The sequence below is a fragment of the Amblyraja radiata genome, chromosome 38, assembly GCF_010909765.2.
Source record: "Amblyraja radiata isolate CabotCenter1 chromosome 38, sAmbRad1.1.pri, whole genome shotgun sequence".
In the NCBI taxonomy this organism is placed as follows: Eukaryota; Metazoa; Chordata; class Chondrichthyes; order Rajiformes; family Rajidae; genus Amblyraja; species Amblyraja radiata.
The window spans coordinates 5,860,182-5,882,308 of record NC_045993.1 but is presented as its reverse complement, the minus strand read 5'-3'; the positions used below and the strand labels follow the sequence as shown (position 1 = coordinate 5,882,308).

Here is a 22,127-nt window from a genome sequence, read left to right as displayed (position 1 = left end):
GCCTGGCACGGTTGGCTTTAGTTCCATGAAGCTGTTTCGACTCTTCAAGTGTTCCTTGGCATGGTGGTGATTGTGCAAGGGGTGACGGGTCCTGTGTCCGCATTGAAGCGTTCTTCTGCAGCTGCCCGATGACGTCTTCGAGATGGTTCATCGATGCCAGCCTGCTCGTAAAGGTGTTCAACCTTTGTCGGCTGCAGACATCCTGTTGTTTTCCTGCATGCAGTGTTCAATGCAGAGTCCATCTTGTGTGCATGTTTAGAGCGGCTCCAGACAGGGCTTGCATATTCTGCCACTGAGAAACAGAGCGCCAGGGCTGCAGTGCGGATTGTTGTTGGGTCACTTCCAAATGAGCTTTCGCCAATTTTTCTATTACATTGTTCGGGAGTTGACCGTTGCCTTGGTTTTCTCAACATGCTGGCGATATAGCGTGCGATCGAGGACCGCACCTGGGTACTTTGGGGCTTTGCAGTGTTCCAACAGGACATCATTCCTTCGCACCTGCAGTTGACGTTTCGCATCCCGTTTCCGGAGGTGGAAAGCTGCACTTTGCGTTTTTGTTGGGTTTGGGCGCAGGGAGTTCTGTTGGTAGTATGTTGTCATATTCTGCAGAGCAGCCTCTAGTATGGTCTCAATCTGGCTGAAGCCTGAGGATTGCGTTGCGATGCATAAGTCATCAGCATACAGAAACGACTAGTTTTCGGGGTGATGGGTTGGTCATTGGTGTATATGTTGAACAACATTGGAGCAAGGACACTGCCCTGTGGTAGACCAAGCTTTTGGCGTCTCCAACGGCTGTTCTGACCATTCAGGCATAGGAAGAAGCGGCGGTTCTCCATCATTGTCATGATGAACGAGACAAGAGTCCTGTAGTGTTTGTTGCAGTTTGGCTTTCATGGTACGGTGGTTCACAGTGTCATATGCTATGGACAAGTCTACAAATACTGCACCTGTGATCAGCTTTCACTCAAAGCCATCTTCAATGTGTTGAGTGAGGTTCAGCAGTGGTCCTGTTGTTGACTTTCCGTGGCGGAAACCAGCCTGTTCAGGTATCAAGACATCGTCTACATCCAGCGTGATGTGGTTCAGTACGCATCTTTCCATCAGTTTGTATGGGTGGCACAGCAGGGATATAGACCGGTAGCTGCTGGGAAGATTGGCATCTTGGCCTGGTTTTGGTAAAGCAACAATCTTGGATTTCCGCCAGACTCGTGGAATGGAGTTGGTTTCTATGCAGATGTTAAACATCTCCAGCAGCCATTCTCGTGCTCTGGGACCCAGATGTTGCAACATCTCAGTTCTGATGTTGTCTAAGCCAGCTGCCTTGTTAGGTTTCATCACATTCAGGGCTTTGTTGAGTTCATCCATGGTGAAAGGTTGGATGTACCATCCGTCGTTTCGGTTGTTGCCATCAACAACCTTTGGGGTGGAGGTTACTTACCACTACTCTTGCCATTTAACAACAACTGGTGGGCAACCTGGTTAGCAGTCACATTTCCACGTGGTTTATGTGGGTGGGGTGATTACCGAGACGTCTCAGTGTCGCCCATGCCTTCCTGCTGCTGTGTCGTAGGTCTCTTGTTTCCATAGCTCCTGCCATTGTCTGCGTTCGCCTCATTGAGTGCGTCTGTGAGCTGTTTCCCCATCTCAGCTGTTTTGTCTGCGAATGGGTCTTCATCGAAAAGTTCTTCATACATAAAGAGTAAGTCAGCAGTTTCAGCGTCCACGCCTGCAATGTAGTTAAGCCGGCAGCTCCGCGGAATGGTCTTGTGTGCTGCTGAGTGGATCGCATCAACAAACTGGTTGTAGTTATGTGATGAACTTTCTATTTATTACACAAGCTCATCAGTAGCCTTAGCAAAAGCCTCCCAGTCCAATCGCCGTTGGAATATGGGAGGGTGTTTTGGGGTCACTGTGGCCGTGATGCGGATCCCAATTGGTCGATGTTGAAACCCTGCAATTGGCTGTTGAAGCGTTTTGTGGCAATTGGTGATATTCCTTGTGAAGATCAGGTCAGGATTGTAGCTTTTCTTCCATCTACAGCTGTTGAACGATTTTGGTAGTTTAGCACATGAAATGACAGCGTCAGTCCACCAGTTTCTACCTACATGCAAGCTGCCTCACCATCTTCATTGTTTTCGTTGTAGCCCCATTGGGTGTGGTGGCAGTTAAAGTCACCAATCCAGATTTGGGGTGCAGCAGTTGAGACATTCGCAATTCATGCAGATGGTAGATTCAGTTGCTTTTGCGGTGGTTTGTATACTGATGTGATGTGAAGCTTAATGCGATGGTCTCAATACCATACCTTTAAATCTGAGTGATGTATAATTTTAATTTCACCCAGATTATGTTAATCATTGATAATCATTAATAAAAGAGCACATATTTTTCAGGTGGAAATTCACTGTGGTTACTATTGAAAAAGGTAATGCCCCTTCAGCTTATTTTACGATTTTATTTATATGTCGTATGAATTATTTGAAGGTGTTGATCAAAATATAGTTAAGAATCTGTCTTCATAGGCCATTGTTACCAGGCCAGAAATTATCTTGTGGATACAGGGAATTACAGATGCTGCTTTACAAAAAAAAACAAAAAAACACAAAGTGCTGGAGTAATTGAACTGGTCATGCAACATCTGTGGAGTACATGATTAGGTGACGATTCATGTTGGGACCCTTCTTCAGACTCTTTAGAGATGCTACCTGACCTATTGAGTTACTCCAACACTTGGTATCAGAAATTATCTTGTTATTTGATCAAACATTGTCCAGAGTGAAAGTTTCTTCCAAGGGCAGGGAGATCAAAACTCAATGCAGTAATCTAAATGAGGATTTGCCTAGATTCTAATATTGCAAGCCTGGATTGAACTGAATTTCGAGAACGACAAAATGGAATAGTAGCTTTCTTAAATGGTGAAAGATTGTACAATGTTCAGAGATCTTGGTGGCATTTGCACGATACTAAAAGCTCATTTTCAAGCAATTCTCTCCAATACTGATGAAGAAGAGGAATATTTCCTAGTTCACTATTATCTGAGGCCAGGTGATGTGTGTAGAACCCCGAAACAAGAAGTCATTTAGCAATGACACTCTAAATCTATCTGATGGATACTAAGAGTAAAGGGTGCATTCTGCTGCTGGACATTTAACTAACTATGCAAGTTTGAGATAGCACATTGAATTCCTAAATAGGAGTGCAGACTTTAAATTAAATTTACCCAAACTGTTAATGATATTAAAATGAATTTTTCATCATTAACATCTAGCAGGAATCCGGTAATCCTGCAGCAGCTATATTTAAACTTAATTTACAGTATGTCAACATCACCAAGAAAACTTACATATATTTACTGCCAGTTCTTAATTGCAATTGAGGAGGTGATGATGAGCTGTCTTCCTGAACTCATGCAGTCAGGTGATAGTCCGAAAATGTTATTGGAAAGGGAGTTCCATGATTTTGACTCAATGACTCACATTGTATTGTATTGTATTTTTTAATGACCACACAGCCAGGCTGGTGGAATTTGTTCTCAGTACAGCTCGATACAGGTTCCAATATTTCATCAAACATTCAACTCGTAACGTAGATATACATACAAACAGACACATTTCATAATACATAAGGGCCACGCTTATTCGTATTTCCTCACCGTACGGAGTTTAAAAAGTTAATTGCGGTAGGAATGAAACTGTTTTTGAAACGGGTTGTTTTGGAGGCAATTGACCTGTAACGCCTCCCAGAGGGCAGTAGCTGAAAGGCATAGTGTGCAGGGTGAGTGGGGTCAGTGATGATCTTGCGGGCTTTGTGAAGTGTCCGTTTATGGTAGAGTGATTCAAGTGATGGAAGGGGTAAGCCAATAATTTTGGAAGCTCTGTTTATAATGCGTTGTAGTTTCTTCCGGGAGAGTGAGTCGAGGCTGCCGAACCAAACTGTGATAGATGAAGTGAGGATGCTTTCAATAATGGCTGTATAGAAGCAGAGCATCAGATGAGGCCTTACTCTGAACTTCCTAAGCTGTCGAAGATGGAAAAGTCTTTGCTGGGCTTTTCCATAGATGTGGTCTGCGTTTGTCCTCCATTTGAGATTGTTGCTGATGTGGGTACCAAGGAGTTTGAAAGTGTCAGTGATGATGATGGATTCACCGTTGATGAGCACAGGAGTTTTGGGGGGTGGCTGGCGTCTGAGGTCGATGATGAGTTCTTTTGTTTTTGATGAATTGAGTGAGAGGTCATGGTCTGTGCACCAGGTCACTGTTTGGTTGATCTGTGCACGGTATTCAGTTTCTTGGTTATTGGTCATGAAACCTATGATTGTTGAGTCGTCCGCGTATTTGTACAAGTTGACAGAGCTGTGGTGGGATGTGAGCTGGTTTGTGTAAAGAGAGAAAAGCCAGGGTGAAAGAACACAGCCTTGGGGTGTGCCTGTACTGAGGATCAGAGGGGAGGATGTATTATTGTTGATCCTCACCCTCTGTTTCCTGTTCCAGAGAAAGCTGTGAATCCAGTAACAAATGCATGGATCAATGTTCATGTCCAGTAATTTATTAAACAGTATAGCCGGGTTTATTGTATTGAATGCTAATTCACTTCTGATTGGTGACTAATCATTTGTCAGTTGGCACAATTGAAAGTTGTTGGAACAATATCAATATTACATTTTATTCTTTCTTGCAGTTGCTGCTCAACAAAGATGAAACACTGCAAGTTATAAGTGTACAATGTATGACTTCCATACTCGTCCACTCTCCAGTGCAGTATGCTCCTACACTTGTATATGCAGACATTCCAGGTGATTTTTTATTTACTAATGTTTATTAAAAATGTACAACTTTTTAATAATATATTTTGATGCTGTCTTTGCACGTGGAAGACATAAGACTTGTCTTCGAAGCTTGCCTGCATTTAATTTCAGCAGAATGCCCAAGGAACCTATATCTTGCAGAGTATAAGAAGGGTTTAGAGCATGATAGCGTGGTGTAGTATTGGAAGGTGATAGTTTAATAGCATGGTGTCAAGCCAATCTCCCTCAATGTCAGCAAAACAAAGGAGCTAGCCTGACTTCTGGAAGCACAGTGGAAGTGATGTACACATCCAAATCTATATCAGTGGTGCTGAAGGGGAGGAGGTCAAGAACTTCAAGTTTGTAGGTATAATTATCACCACATTGATGTTATAGCCAAGAAAGCATACCTATGTCTCCTTCCTCAGGATAATTAATTTGGCATGTCTCCAACAACTCACAAATTTCTATAAATTCTCTACAGAAAGCATCTTATCCAGATATAATGCAGCTTGGCACAGTAACTGCTCTGCCAAATACTGCAAGAAATTGCAGAGAGTTGTAAATGCCACCCAGTCCAGCATGCAAGACAGCCTTCAGTCCCCATCACCCTCCACTCATCCATCGACTCCACCTATACATCATGCTGCCTTGAGGAAACAGCCAGCATGATAAAGGAGCACTTGTATTCAATCACTCTCTCTTCTCCCCCTGGGGGAGAATGTACAAATGCTTGAGAGCAGATACCATCAGATTGAAGAATGGGTTCCTCCTCGTTGTCCTCCAGACTCTAGAATAGCCCTCTCAAATGCTAAAGATGAATTCCCAATTTTCCAATCTACCTTTTTGTGGCCTTGCACTTTTTTATATTTGCACTTTCTCTTTCTCTGTGACATTATGTTCTGCACTCTTTTTACCTTCTCTTTTGTATCCAGGCAAATCATAGACTTATATTCATGAATGAAATTATTTGCCAGGACATCAAGTTTTTCATTGTACTTCGGTGCACGTGACAATAATAAAATAATATTGATATCAATATTTAGGATACCTGCCCCTCTCACCTGTATTCCTTTTAACTGCCACCAAGAAAATATGGGATTGTAAACTTATGTAACAAAAACGTTCTTTCATAAAGTGCTTGATGTTTGAAGAATCTACTGTAAGGTGCAGACTTGTGTTATAAAATTGGAATCAATGTTAATAGCAGCAGAATTACAATGTTAATAGCAGCAACTGAGAATTACAAGAAGTTGTAGCCAGTTAATTGAGATGAAAGGTCATGGACTGGCATCATAGAATGTAGGGAGCAACATCTTTGATTATCATCCTTCATGTCATCAGATAACAATTGAAGTTCTTGCAGATTACCCTCAAACTCAATTTCCTCTGGATTATAAATCAGTCTTTGTACTGAGATTGCTTGTTGAATGTGAATTTTCTGCCTTTTATTTTCTTCATAGAATTTCTGTTTGAACGACTCTCTAGTGCAGATGAGATCTTAGTCTGGTCAATCTACAGTTGTCTTCTTTTGCTAACTGAGGAGAAACTTTTCTTTTCGAAGTGCCACTCCGTTTATGGTAAGTAGAATCCAGGAATGTCATTTTGACTAAGATAACACAGTTGCATTGTCTGAATCAAAATGGTCAGTTTAGCTATTTAGGCTGTATTAAGCAGGTGAATTTAACTACTTAAAACAAGCACTTAATCACTCCTTATCTAATGAGAGAAGTGAGAAATTGATATAAATTATAGAATACACATCAATGGATTATAATATTTTGACCTTTATTTCATTTCAGAAGCTAAGGAAAGGCATCAGATAATATCTTCAATTATTGTTTAGTGGTGCAATATGGTGTTAGTGATAAATCCTTGATTAAACAGTAGAAATTCACATTTAAAAATATTTACAGGTATAGAATCCTTGGTTCGAAGCTTGAAAGAGACAATGAAGGTGAACAATATTGAAGTACAGAAGCAAGGTCTGCTACTGTTTGGTGAGATTTTAAAAAGGTAAATATTGTAAATTGTTTAGACTTGTGATCTACTTTTAATTGCTAGGATAGTTGTACAGTAAAATTCCAATAATTCCATTATTTACAAATTTGGCATTTGCCTCACGAAGCACACATTCCCACACTCCCTTTAAAATCACCAGGCCACATTTCCCATGCTACTTTAAACTTGCAAGTTCACTGAAAACTTTATGACATTATCTGTAACATCTTGGAAAAAAACGAGTAAAAGTGTGTATTAATAGTAATAATATCCAGTAGTGTGGAAATCTATCTGTCTGGCACCACTGAAATCGCCAGAGTACCAGATAAAAATAATGGTGCCATAAGGCTTGGAAACAGGTCCTATGGCCTAACTTGGCCATGCTGACCAAGTTTTATAGCTCAGCTATTCCCATTTGTCTGTCTGGCCCATTTTCTCAAATCCTTTCCTATCCGTCACTTTGTCCACCCAACCGCTCCCCTCCCCACCGCTGCCGTCTCCTCCTTTCCCCCTGGAGTCACAAAAATCTTTCAAGGTGGCGAAAGACGAAAAGCACTAAATGCTGCAGAAATTGTTTCTTCCCATTCTAATTCACAATACCCAAAATTTAACACACTTCCAATTTTGTACCTTGATACTCATGGAAACGACACATGAATAAAAGATTAGTTGTACCATTTCTTAACAGTTACCATTGAATTGATTTTTCCAAACCTGCTGCAACTTAGCTTTTATTCAGCCTTTTGATTCCCATAAGCTTTTGTACATTTGAGCTTTTTTCACATAGGCATCAGTTTGGGTTTCCCAGTGGAAAGTTTGTGACAAATTTGCAGCTGCAAGAAGGGAATCAAATCTAGAGAAACAGTGCAGCTCTGACAGTCTAAGAGATGGAAATGTTTCTACATATAGATGTTTGTCTGTTGACAGCTCCATTTCTGAAAGTTGAAGAAGCAGGCTCCTGTTAGAATCACTTTGTATTCTAATCACAGCACGTCATACTTTTAACAGCACGATTTGAAAATCGAATGTCAAGATGATTTTGCAGAGCCTTATTAGCTACACCAAACTTTTTATTGACTCAGCCTCATCGAGGCTGGCAACCACATTTGTACAATGATTATCTAAAGCTTGACTACATCTCAGTAGATGCCGACCTAAGAGGTCTTTCCATGTTATGGAATGTAGGATGAGTCTCGGGCAGCACTGTCTTGAATTCAGCTATTAAACTGCTGCTGGACTGGTCTGGTCTTATCTGCAGCAATATTACTGGATTTAGTATTACCTCTCTCTTCATCTGTGCTTTTATCGTTGTAAATCATTAGCTTTGCTGCTTTATCAAAGTCTGCCGAAAGATTTAAATATATTTGTGTGTCACCAGCCTTGAGAAATTTCAACCAGCTTTTGTAAAATCTAATTTCTATCCCGTATCTTTAACATTTGTTAATTAGAATTTTCTGGAATCAGTACTAGTGTACTTTATACGTAAATCCAAAACTGCACCTATAACTATGCTAATTACCTCAAAACCCTGGTTATAAATACATTGTAATATTTCTGTCCAAAACCTGATAATTGCCTCTTCATCTATTATAGCTTGGAAAAGTTATTGTTTCAATATACGATACAATAGAACTTTATTTATGCCAGGAGGGATTTATATGACTGCCAACAGTCATAAAACACATAAAACATGAAATTAAAGTGACGAGTGGAAAGTCCAGGATTGGGGATGTGCAAAGATTGGGGGGGGAGTCAATCTACCCCACAACAGAAGGGGGAGGAGTTGGACAGGTTGATAGCCACAGGGAAAAGGGATCTCCTGTGGGGTTCTGTGCTGCATCTTGGTGGAACTGGCCTGTTGCTGAAGGTGCTCCTCAGGTTGACCAGTGTGTCATGGAAGGGGTAAGCAGTATTGTCCAAGATGCTCTGCAGTTTGAGGAGCATCCTGACCTCCAAGACCACCTCCAATGTATCAAACTCCATCCCCAGGGCAGAGCCAACCTTCCTGATGATTTCCAGTAGTATGGAAATCTATCTGTCTCACCACTGAAATCGCCAGAGTACCAGATAAAAATAATGGTGCCATTGTTAGATATGTCCCATCAATCTACTGTATTTTGCTCAGGTCACTTCTTAAGACCAAGCTGGTCTTTTCTAAGTTTGTTGCCTCCAGCGTGGTCTTCAGACTTTGGAATCATAAATGGATATACTTTAAGATGAAAGTACTATCTTAACAGTTCCTCTTTCAAGAGGAGCATTGACGTTAGAGCAGAATTGTAAATGTGCTGTATTTTACATCTTACACTTCAATGTGTTCACAACGATTTATTTTAAATGTGTAAATACAAATTAAAAGATAAATGTATATTTTACAGACAGCCATCAGGAATACAGTTGTTTATGAATGTTGCCATTTGGCATGAAGCTATTGTTGTTTTACAAGAAGCAGTGACCAGTTCCAGTCTTGAAGTTGTGACAGAAGCAGCCAATGCTGTGGCAGCCTTCCTTCGGTGAGTAAAAGCATGTTTGTTATTAGTGATGACCTAATAGACCTCAATGCTGAGAACTATATTCTGTGCTCTGTATCTATCACTTTGCTCTATTATTGTACTGAGCTTGGCATTGATTGCATTTATGTATACATTATGATTTGATTGGATAGGATGCAAAAAAAAGCCTTTCACTGTACCTCGGTACATGTGCCAATAATAAATCTAAACCTAACCTTTAATCCAATTTACCACTTTCCCAATCAATCCGACATTGTGAATGTCAAAAATTTAGCCAAGTGGAAAAATATCTTCATAGTTTAATTGGCTGGAATGATCAAGCAAGTAGGTTAGAGGTGAGCCGAGGAGCAAAATTTACGGGCCCATTTTGATGCACCAGATTCACATTTGATGCTTAGTATTATATTAAATAGTGAATCCATATAGAATGACATGGGTGGAATAAGTGACAAATATGCACCATAGTTTTATTAATTTTTTTTTTTAATACTCAGGAAGGAACATCTGGCAGTACCTGTACAGTACCAGGAATTGCAAAAGCTCATTGAAGCAATGTTAATGCGCTGTGCAGATCTTCCTGACACTATTAGGAGTAAAGAGGTAATGTGAGATTTTTAAATTAATATTTTACTTACCACAGGTAGTTCTGTTATAATGTGATTGTTGCGTTCCTAAGAAACCATGTGTTATAGGGAGGAATGGAAACTGACTTTGTAAATTTGCCACATTCCAATTGGCATACTGGAGTGCCTTCATGTAACATTTCACAATAGAAAAAGCTGACAGGAGCTATACATGTTAAATATTCTCCTATTTAGGCTCTTCACGACCAGATCTATTTACATATGAAAAGTTGAGATGCAGTAATATGTATTTTCTTTGTCAGTTAAGCTTTTCAGCTAGTCTTTTTTCCTTAAGAGGGACTGCAAATTACATTTTCTTCAGTTTGCCTAGGCCTGCCAGGTTGCTAACCATTTTAACTCCCCTTCCCATTCCCATGTGTTCCGTCATGGGACTTCTCCATTGCCAGAGTGAAGAGTGGATAGATTACAAGCTAACGGTATAAACATTAATTTTAGATAACAACGCCCTGCCCCCCATTCCACTCTTCCCTACGTCGCACCCAGATGTGCAGCCATTTCACCCTCTATCCTGACCATTATTTCCCTTTCCACCACCACCCCTGTCCCCATCCACCTGTATCCCTTCTTCTGGCTTCACAATTCACTCCTTCCGTATCTTACATCCATTTGTCTCCTTTTCATCTCTAGCCTTTGTGCACCCATCTACAATCAACTCCCACCCCCCCCCCCCCCCCCCCCCACCTCTATTCACCTATCACTTGCCAGACTTTGTCCCACCCCCACCTCTTTTCCAGCTTTCTCCCCCTACTTCATTCGTTCTGAAGAAGGGTCCTGACCTGAAATGTCACCTATTCATGTCCTTTGGAGATGCTGCCCGACCCACTGAGTTACTCAAGCCCTTTATGTAATTTTTACTTTAATGCCGATTGTTATTGTGGTCCCATGTTTCACATTTAATCACCATCTCTTGTTTCCTTATTTCAGAGTCAGTCTATGAGAAAAGAACAAAACAAAAACTTTTCAAGGCAAGGGCAGTTGCTGTACAGCAATTTAGAAGCATTTCTCAATGCTTGCAGGTACTTCATGTAAACAAAATCAGTTGTGATGAACAAGGCCATTTCCATATTATGTTGGGAAATTATCTGACATGATGAGCATTTGATGAATCTTGATTTTTACGTATGAATGATGGTAACAGTTATTATAAAGAGCTATGCAATGACCAGATGACCGACTTACAGTATGTTAGACATTTAAATGGTAAATCTTAGTATAAAAGCAAGGGTAAAAATTGTCATATTAAGAACTATGTTTTATGGATAGGGTGGCACAAACTATGTAAATGTCTTTATGTAGTTTTGGCATGGTGTCACATGAATTAATAGGAGAATGGAGGGAGAGAAGGGGAGAGAAATTGTTAAGAATATGGGATGAAGAGAAGGAGAGTGAAAAAGGAACAAAGGGAGAAAAGTTTAAAGGGGATAGAGATATGGGGAAGCAAGATTATAGGTGGACTGGAGGGAAAATAAGGAGAGCTGGTGGATGGGAAGGATTGATAGATAGCACTGTGAAGGATATGGGACATGTGGGGTGGTTATGTGTGACATGATCAATGAAATTGCGGCCTGGCACCAAGATCCATATGTTCCAATAATGGCACCTGAAACTGTTAACACACAAAATATTCGCGTTAGATTATATAATTTTTGTTGACATGATAAAAATCCAGCATCCTATCATCAGTGCAAGCACTGCTAAAATTGGGATGTGGGGGCTGTCAGGGGAGCTGGGATAAGGAATTGTTGGTGATGCTGATCTGGGGAAAATCTGGAAGTTTTTGAATACAGTAAAACCCTGATCTGCCATCTGATTATATGAAAATCCTGATGGTTTAGCATCTAGCTCACCAAGTACTATTTGCTGCACTCCCTCTCCACTAACTCGGGCCAGGGTTCCCACACTCCCCTTCCTCTCACTGGGAGCCAAATTCCACTGACTGGGGTAATAGTTCCCACATTCCCTTTCCACTGACCAGGCACTGGTTCCCATGCTCTCTTCCATTCACCAGTGCCTTTCAACCTACTTGGTTCATTGGAAATTTATTATCATAGCGTGTAAGATCTTAAAAAAAAATAGAACTATACTGTATTGTACATTTACCTGTCATAATACTAATCTTATTTATAAATACAGATTAATCAGCTAATAGTTACCTTGAGAAGATGCTGACTGCTGACATTACTTTCTGTACAAGATTTTATTATATTTACTAGTCGGCCAGTGAATCCGTTGGGTCCCCATTAGACGACGCCAGAGATCCCCGTTGTGACGCGAGTCAAAGTGACGATCTCAAAATGGCGGCGGGTCCGGCAACCCTCCCCCAATTGCGCATAATAGAGTGTATTAGATGGCGGAGCCTCGCGGCCGCGGCCTCTGCAGCGTCTGTCTTTTTTTATTTTGTCCTGTTGAGTATATAGTTTGGTTGTAGCTTATATATTGTTTTTAGCTGTGTATATGCAGGGGGGGGGGGGGTGGGACTTTTAAATCTCTTCCCTGTACGGGGGACCCGACCTTTTCACTGTCGGGTCTCCGTTGTCGTTGGGGCCTAGCACCGTGGAGCGGCCTCCAACCAGAACGACCTGGGTGCTCCAGTCGCGGAGAGCCTGCGGACTCACCATCGTGGGCTGGCCGGCTTCGGAGCGTGGAGAGCTGTGGTGGCGCGCGGCTGCGACCCGACTTCAGAGCTTCGGAGGCTGCAGCCGCAGGCCCGTTGGAGGGTGACATCGGGAGCTCGCGGGTCCCTGGTGGGAGATTGCTTTTCGGAGCTCCCACAACGGCAACTTCTCCCGCCCGAATTGTGGGTTTGAAAACGACCACAATCGCCCTTACAGGGCCTTACATCGCCCGGCGCAGCTTTAACGGCCGCGGGATTGCCATCGCCCGCCGGGGACTTTAACATCGGGAGAAGAATGGAAAACAGGGGAGAGACAATGACTTTGCCTTCCATCACAGTGAGGAGGAGATTCACTGTGATGGATGTTTGTGTAAATTGTGTGTCTTGGTTTTTTTTCTTGTTGTATGACTGCAGAAATCAAATTTCGTTTGAATTTCATTTGAGGTTCAAATGACAATAAACGATATTGTATTGCATGCGCATCTGATGGGTTCCTGTTGTGACGGTCTACATTTGGCAGTCTATTGTCACAACAATGGAAATGACTACAGACTTGGAATCACAAATGGGAAGAAAAAAGTATAGAGTTACTTTTTGGTAGAGAAACTCCTTCATGCTGAATCATCCATAATAAACAATGGCAAGGAAGACTTTTCAACCTATCCTTGCCTTTCAATTGAGAATTAATCTACCACTGTCCATTTTTACCAATTATCTGCTTCCAAGCTTTTCATCTCATTTCCTTTGTTGTGACAATAGACTGCCACTGAAGTTCTGAAAATATCTTCATGCTCAAAGTATTCTTTTGTAGGTTAGCAATTGATTGTCAAAAGGATCGCTCATTGCAAGAGAATGCTTTCACATCACCTGGAATTGCAAGTGAGAATGTGCTGGAAAATTTCTCAGAGTTTCTGCTGACAATTTGCGACACTTTGTGCATCCCAATTGTAATGGTAAGAAATATAAACATTTTATTTGTTATAAATAAATGCATTATTTTTAATGCGCTGGATTTCTTGACCAAAGACTTAAAAATTATGAATGGTTATATGAACTCAATACTGAGAAAATATTTCCAGTGGTAGAGGGATGGTGACCAGAAAACACAATATACAAGCCAAAATCAAACTGCTGGAGAAACTCAGTAAGTCAGGCAGCGTCTATGAAGGCAAAATTGACATTTCAAGTTGAGATCCTTCACCTGGACTGAAAGAGTAGAGCGATAATACCAGTACAAAGAGATGAGGGGAATGGATTGGGCAAGAGCTGGCAAGCAATAGAAGAATCCAGGTGAAGGGTTGTATCATACAGAAACAGGCCTTTCGGCCCCTCGTCCATGCAGACTAAGGTACTCCATCTAAGCCAGTCTTATTAGCCTATATTAGGTCCATATCGCTTTAAACCTTTCTTATCCATGTGCTTATTCAATAGAGGCAGTGCATCTCATCTAATGTCACTGCAGTAAATGAAAATCTGAAATGTATCACTCATCAGTTGTTGCCACCTTGAATGATCTGGAGGATAGGAAGTTCAGGTACTGATTTTTACAGGGTCAGGAATCTGGCAGTTGCACTGCATGTGAAAGGCTTCAGAACGTTTGAGATCTGAATGTGTGTGCTTGAGCAGATTTCTGGAATCTGTGTATTTGGTCTGTATTGGTCCATAAGCATGTCAATTTTGCCTTCAATGCCTGACTTGCAAATGCAGTTCACAACAGCACCCGAAGTAACGCAGAGAAGAAGTTCAAAAGTAGCCATGCATGTCACCTAATATCACTACAGGAGCTTTCTTATGAGAAAACTGCAGAAGTGTGCGTCGTGAGTATGAGTGGCTTCTTATTCACACATTTAAATGAGTACTTTGTGGAATTTCTATGATTCAGACATTCAGAGACATGGCCTGCAAAGATTGTGACAAAGTGCCTGGTTTTATTTAACAAACTACAACTCAAAGCAAAGAACCATGTATTTTCATTTTCTCAAAAAACACATTGATTTTTAATTGCATTGCTTAAAAATATAGCATTGAGTAATTTATTTTTAGGAATGGTTTTTATTATATTGCGGATTTCACCTTCAAAATCCTTCTTGATATCTAGCAATACTAATGATGAAAATTGTTTGGTAATCAAGCAGATTTTATAATGCACTTGTTTGTTCTAAAGTGTCCCTTGTACTGAACGGAAAGTGCTGCAGCATCTCAGGAGGTCATGGGTAGGTGACATTTTGGGTCAGAGCCCTTCTGCAGTCTGACCATGACCCCACTGACGAAAACCTCTACTATGCTAAGGCCAGGCAGCAGCTTTCAGACACATCCTCATACTCCTCATGCTTTCAAGTCCAGTACTCTCCCCCCCCCCCCCCCCCCCCCAACTCTATAACTAGGCACAGTTCAGTTTGAAGTTTGTCATGTGAAACAAAAATGCTGAAAATCATTAGAGGGTCACAAGCATATGTGGCAGCAAGTACATTTTTCATGTTTAAGGTTTTTTTTTGGTCAATGACTTTTCATCAAAAGTAGAAAAACAATCATTATACAGGGAAAGAGAGATATAGGGAACAAATGAAATGCTTTTTATTATGGTGGAGACAAATAGATTGAATATCACAAATAGTCACGATGCTGGCTGAGAAATCTTGCCTTCTCAGAGTTCAAATAAAAAGTAATTGACCTGAAACTTTAACTGTCTCTGCAAATATTGAACCCCTCCTGAGTATTTTGGGCATTATTCTTTACCATATTAGATATTCAGCTGTTTGTCGCTCTTTAACAGTGTAAACTCTCCAGATCTACCTCACATTTTATTCAACAATAAATTTGGGAATTAAACAACAATGAACAAATGTGCCCTTAAGAACCCTGCGACAATAACGTTTAGCTTGACTGGCAATAGTTTTTTTCTGTTATATTCATAATTTTATTGGTCAATTTTCTCTTCTGTATTCCCTTCTAACAGAAATATTATGAAAAGACTCCTAACGCCACAGTGATGGAGGTTTTCTTCTCCATTCTCAGTGTGCAGTACACTATTTTGCCCAACACAGCCAACCTATTTTCTGTTAAGCTAGGTATGGCATTCTACCATTTTTAAGTTCCAATGCAATTGTTTGTCAGTACATTAACACTATTATATTTGTGTTGCTTTTAAAATGAATTATAATATTCCTACCATGATAGTTGCCTACATTTATATTTAAACTCTACCTATAAACCACCACTCAATTCAATATTTGAATTAACTACTTACAGCTTCATCATCTTTTATAAAGTTTACAATGGAACTGAAAAACAGATTATGTACAGGAGGCAGGTAATGCAACCTACATATTCACATATTTATGTTTTACGGCTAAATTTTGTTGTCATTTTGTTAGTGAATGTACCTTTTTTCTATTTTATTCAGTGACATAAAATTCATTTCCACAGCTCTAGTGCTTGAGCTAAGTGAGAATTCTAAAATATATGATTTTTTGATGTTTTATTAGAAATCCAAAATTGAATCAGGCTTGCTCAGACTTCCTTTGTGCCTTGTGTCGAAACCTATTTTCAGCTACGGAAGATGTTCTGAATTATCAGCATGGTATGGATGATATTTATTTTTTTCTCATTCCAATTTCACAAAAAATACTTCCATGAGGCTGCGTGAGACCTGTGGAGTTTTTATGATAAAAACCTGAGTCACCTTTTCCATTCTCTAGACATTTGCTTCAATTGCTGAATACCTTGTAAAATGAAATGTTGACACCTATAAAATGGGTAACCAAAGTTTTTCGTCACCATTATGTGTCACTTCCCAGAATGACAATCGTTTCAGCAAAGGAGGCCTCTAGCTTGTGGAGTACAACATTCTAGTCTCCTGCCCTCTCCCAATGGCCCAGCAAGTTCTTTCTTTTCAGATATTTATCCAGCTTAATTTTTCTCTTTTGCCTGTGTTTCCAGGGATTTACTAGTAATCCCTAAACCAGTGATGAAAGTCCCACAAAATCTTATTTTGTTGGGAAATGGCCTGGGAGTATTTCCTTCTTGATTTAATTCATATTTTTTCAAATGCCGAAAGTCCCAGAGTAAAATAAAACCTTCATGAAAAGATTTTCTGCTGACTCCAAAATCTTTTTGTACTGCATCCTCATAGTTCCAGGGTCCTGGGTTCAGTCCTGACCTTAGATGCTGTCTGTATGGACTTTGCATGTACTCTGAATGATCCCGTTTCCTCTATATTCCAACTAGGTTGATTGGTTGCTCTAAATAAATGACAAAAGAATCTTAAGGGGAATCAATGGGTATGTGATAGGGAATAAGTTGCACGGCCACAGGGAAATAAGAAATGGAAAAGGTCTAATGAGATTTGCTTCACTGGGGTCTAGCATGGATCCAATGGGGTTAAATGGCCTCCTGTGTCATAAGTTTATTGTGAATATAAGACACCAAAAGCACGAGTTTGGACCGGCATAAGGAAAGATAAGGAATTATTAATTGCGGATATTGTTGGAAACTATAATCAAAAATCCTGTGGTTAGATGACTGCTGTGAACGGGCAGTATGTTCTTTTTTTAATTGAAGGTCTAGGATGTATTGAAAAGCCTTCCTTGTCAAAATTAATAATGAGTGATGCAGCATGAAAGTTTTTTTTCTCTCAAGGTGTAACTCTACACTTCTGAATCATATGTAATTTTCTTTGTCATGGCAATATAGTGTCATAGAGACAGCTTTGAAAATATCTGTAAATTGCCCTAAGAGCAGTGAGTTGTGGGATAATCAGGGGGGGATTCAAGGAGAGAATCAGGGAGTAGTTAATAGGCATGTGAGAGAGAATAGGTTGCAGGCATCTCACGCGCATCCACGCCAGCATCATTGCCGACATCCCTGCCGGCAAGGAACATCACGGGTGGGTGCGTGCGTGGTAGCTTGGGAACACCGTCTAATCAGAGGACGGTGATGCGGGACTTGCCTGGGGCACAGTTTTAAAGTGTAGGAAGTAACTGCAGATGCTGGTTTACACTGAATTTAAACACAAAATGCTGGAGTAACTCAACAGGACAGGTAGCACCTCTGGAGAGTAGGAATGCGTGACACTTTAAAAGGCTGCAGCTATTTTAAGCAAGTCGGGGTGATGTACTATGTTCAAAGTTAGTTAGTAAATTACTTACTCCGTTATTGTTCTGGGCAATTGGTGACGAGGTTTAAAACAAAAGAGACATGTACGGCTCTTCAAGCTCCTAATCTGTTCTGGCCCATGGCGACAGCGGGACCATCGCCAGAGGCTTCTCCGCTTTCCAACAACACCTCCCAGGACCACATTGAGCTTTTACCGATTTTAACACCAACGACAAGACTGGAGGAAGCAGCTCAGCTCAAGATGCTCCGCATGCACTTGGGAGAGCTTCAGCAGAAATATTTTGACACCCTGCTACTACGCAACGAAGCAGGTTTGCCTAACGGGTGCGCACATGCGTGGTAGATTGGAAACACCGTCCAATCAGCGGGACTCGGCCGGGACACAGTTTAAAAGGCTGCAACCAATTTATGTAGGTTAGGGTGATGTACTATGTTTGAAGTTAGTTATTAAATTACAGTTAAATTACTTACTCCGTTGGTATTGTTCCCGGGCAATACATAACAGTGTGTATTAACTCTACTAAGGTCTTGACATATTACATTTAGTAAAAATCTTTGGTATGCATATTTCCTTACAACAAAGAAACAGGCCATTGTGTTCACTGAGCCAATGCCAGCTCTCAGAGCAATTTCATCAATCCCATACTTCCACATTTCCCTGTAACCAATTCTCTCATGTGCCTATCAAATCCCCCATGATTTATTTAGCACTTACCTAAATTAGGCAAAATCTATAGTAGCCATTAATTTACTGGCATGTCTTTGGGATGCAGGGAGAAATCAATGTACCCACAAGTCACAAGAAGAAGGTGCAAAATTCACATAAACATTACCGGAAATTGGGGTTGAATTCAGATTGCTGGATCTGTGAGACAGCAGCTCTTCTTGCTGCGCTACTGTGTTGCGATTATGTTTTAGCTCCACTTTGTTAAATTTGTTATAATACAGTTTACATAAACTTGGGAGTATGTAAGGAAATAAATAGAGATTGATACATTTATATTTATGTAATTTGTCTTGATTATTTGCTTTTGTACTTTGCTTCCAATTTTCTCTCCTTATTTCCCAAAGTCACTTCTTCACACTCAACTATGGCTCCACAGATAACAACCCATGAATGCACCAACCATTAGCATTATTCATATTTTAGCTTATTGCATATTGACACAAGCATGAACAAAAGAAGGCATAATTCCAAGTTCCTCGCTTTCCATTTCCATGGAAAGCTATCAAAAGGTGCAGTTCTGAGCGAGTAATTTTGTTCCTTTATTCAAATGCTTTAATGCAAATATAGCTGCCAAAATATTGCTCCTGCTTGTTGAATTGACTTCCTTAATCCATTGCATAATTTTTTGCACGATTCAATGTTATACAATTATATAGTGTAAGATTAAAACAATGAGAGATGTCACTGTAATTATCTATGAACAATTTTCTCTGGTCCTAGATCTGGAAGAAGTTTCTGCACTCTTTGCGAAGTGTATTCCACATCTGAACTATACATTTTTAGACATTACATCTGTACTTTCCGAAAGTTTAGACACAATTGGAATAGACGAAGATCTCCAAAACCACCAACATTGTCTGCTATTATTATTATACTTGGCCCATTTGTACGATAACAGGTAACAGCTTATTTAGAAACATTATTTAGTTGTTGATAAAACAAATTGCATACTTGTATCATACAAACTATTGATGGAAGTACATCACATTAATTCTGCTTTAATGCAATTGCTACATTCCTAAGAAACCTTGTGTTATGAAAAATTGCATTATAAAAACAGTTGTGTCATGTTGTGGCAAAGTGGATTAGAGGTTAGAGAAATTAAAACTCGCAATAACAAAGTATTTTTTTCCCAGCAGGTTTTTCAAAATTAAAGATCTTTTAAAAAATGTTATGTTTAGTTTTGTGGCTTGCTGCAAGCTAAAAATACTAAAGGCTCTATGTTACATTGGTTAATGGAGTACCATTGCACAAGTCAATAGAAGTGGTTGCTTGTCAATTTCACCGGTCACCAGCAGTGAAACTGATAGACTGTGTTCTTAAGAGGAATGCTGTTTGATTACCGTGGGAAGGTTAAACAAACATACAGTAATTTTCATTCCCTAGCTTGTTTTTTGCAAGTTTTTTTCTGCTTTTCAATTTCCAAAGTAGCTTTGAAGTAGATCGCTAGTTCCAAATCAAAATCATGTAGCCACTTAGCCCCTCCTGCTGCATATAGTGTTCCCTAATTCATCAATTCCTTTATATCCAATTCATAGTGTGGAAACACACGTTATTAAGAACTACCTGTAACTCCTGTTTTCCCACCTTTCTCTTCAGCAACAATATTTGATTCTAAAAATGTGATGGATTTGAGAAAGGAAGAAGACCATAGAAAAGGATGAGTTAATATTGCTTAAGTGATGGGTAAATGAGACTAGGCTGAATTAGGACATGAGTAACACAATTTTAACTTTATGGAAGGTAGAATGAGGAAGGACAGGAATGTATGGAAATACTAACAATAACAAAAAAAGAGTTCTGACATGTGCAAACCCAGGTGATATTGCAGAGCTGGAAATAGATGACCATAATCACGCCATGGATATGAGGCACAAAGCAGTCAAAATCAAGAACAATATTAAGTTGTGAACAATCTTGTTTCAGTTCAGACATTTGTCAGCGAGTGGGTATGAAGTCAGTCTACTTTTATTTTTTTACCTTGGATAATCAAGCTGGACCAAATTAAACTTTCATTTCAGTGAAAACATTACAAATTAAAGCATTCACTAAATTGAAAGTCTTTTGATAATATCCTGCTGCCTAAGCCACACTAATATCAGTGTTAAGTAATAGTTCTGGCTAAAGTATAATTCAGCAAGGTTCCACATACACAAAGGACGAATTAATGTTTCAATTATGCATGTTAGGGAACCGACATTGCAATGTCAGCATGCTAAATGTGTGTGTTTAGAGGAAAACCTGAGTTTCAGCTGCTCTTAGAAAAATTTTAAATCGGCAATAGAGTGATAATGAAGCTTAAAGTTGTCTTAAGCCTGCAGCTATATATCACAATAGATAGTTTTAATTAATTGAATCATGGAGTCATATAAGCCAGGAACAGGTCATCCAGCCCACTAAGTCTGCTCGCCATCAAGCACCTATTACACAGAGAGTGGTGAATCTGTGGAATTCTCTGCCACAGAAGGTAGTTGAGGCCAGTTCATTGGCTATATTTAAGAGGGAGTTAGATGTGGCCCTTGTGGCTAAAGGGATCAGGGGGTATGGAGAGAAGGCAGGGATGGGATACTGAGTTGGATGATCAGCCATGATCATATCGAATGGCGGTGCAGGCTCGAAGGGCCGAATGGCCTACTCCTGCACCTATTTTCTATGTTTCTATCCTGCACTTATCCTACTGTATTGTCCTCACAATTCCATCAACTACTTCCATCCCAATCCCACCAAAATTATACTTACATACCCAAGGCAGTTAACCTACCAAACTGCATGTCTTTGAAATGTATGAGGAAACTGGATCACACAGAGGAAATGCACAGTAACAGAATTTTCAGGCTCCATTCTAGCAGTCAGAATTAAATTTGTAATGCTGAAGCTGTGAGGCAGCAGCTCTATTAGCTATGTTATGGTGCCATATTGAATTTCTATTCTGAAATATGAATGTTTGTATTTACATAATATAAATGTTAGTGCAGCTGTTAAGATGATGAATGTTGACATAAAATCAATATCAAAAGTACCACATTGAATTGAAGGTGTGCTATTATAGATGAGACGCATATACAAAAATAGATAACCCATATACTTACATATGAAAAAATCGAAATTGTTCAGGAGTAATTAAACTAAACTGCTTTTTGACATTTACATAGTCTATAGAAATTTCATGTTTTCCCCATCCTGCTTCAAAAGCTTCACTTCAAAGGAGCTTTAAAATTATAGGCATGGAATATAATTTACTTCTCAATGATCTAACCGCTAATACACCAATGTCAAAACCTTTTATTTGCCCTTTAACACTTAGATCATGAAATTATGCTGTGTAAATATTAGTATATAAATGTTTAATGCTACGGTAAAGCAAAATTCTTGCGTTTTTATTAAAGGTTGATTTAAAATAAATAGTTCAATACTAGAATTAGATTATAATGATTATAGCTTTTCATCAGCTCTTTATCAGGTTATGTACATTTGAAGAGGTTATGTACACATGAATATTTTGGAGTAACTGTTTTTGTTTCCATAGGTTATTTTCAGAAGGTCATTTATTCAAAGCTATCAGTAGCTTTTTACACACATCCTTCGATCAAGGACTTGCACCTCCACCCTTTGTACTTAAAGCCGCAATCTATCTATTGTCTATATGCCAAGAAAAGTGCAGTCAGCTAGATTTGGTAAACATAGATGTTTTTTTATTGTACACTGAGTAAAATTAGTACTTCTGGTCATTTAATTTT

The 22,127-nt window shown here is 39.7% G+C and overlaps 1 protein-coding gene across 1 annotated transcript in view; it reads left to right on the top strand.

Moving 5' to 3' along the window:
- The window catches only part of mei1 (meiotic double-stranded break formation protein 1), a 68,681-nt gene that overhangs the window by 12,732 nt on the left and 33,822 nt on the right, over positions 1 to 22,127 (top strand). The window contains exons 8-18 of the mRNA XM_033013129.1: positions 2,391 to 2,422; positions 4,674 to 4,788; positions 6,243 to 6,359; positions 6,696 to 6,795; positions 9,156 to 9,290; positions 9,785 to 9,895; positions 13,360 to 13,501; positions 15,505 to 15,616; positions 17,792 to 17,974; positions 19,111 to 19,288; positions 21,917 to 22,064. Coding sequence (XP_032869020.1) covers positions 2,391 to 2,422; positions 4,674 to 4,788; positions 6,243 to 6,359; positions 6,696 to 6,795; positions 9,156 to 9,290; positions 9,785 to 9,895; positions 13,360 to 13,501; positions 15,505 to 15,616; positions 17,792 to 17,974; positions 19,111 to 19,288; positions 21,917 to 22,064 — 1,373 coding nt within the window. The remainder of the gene's footprint in view (positions 1 to 2,390; positions 2,423 to 4,673; positions 4,789 to 6,242; positions 6,360 to 6,695; positions 6,796 to 9,155; positions 9,291 to 9,784; positions 9,896 to 13,359; positions 13,502 to 15,504; positions 15,617 to 17,791; positions 17,975 to 19,110; positions 19,289 to 21,916; positions 22,065 to 22,127) is intronic.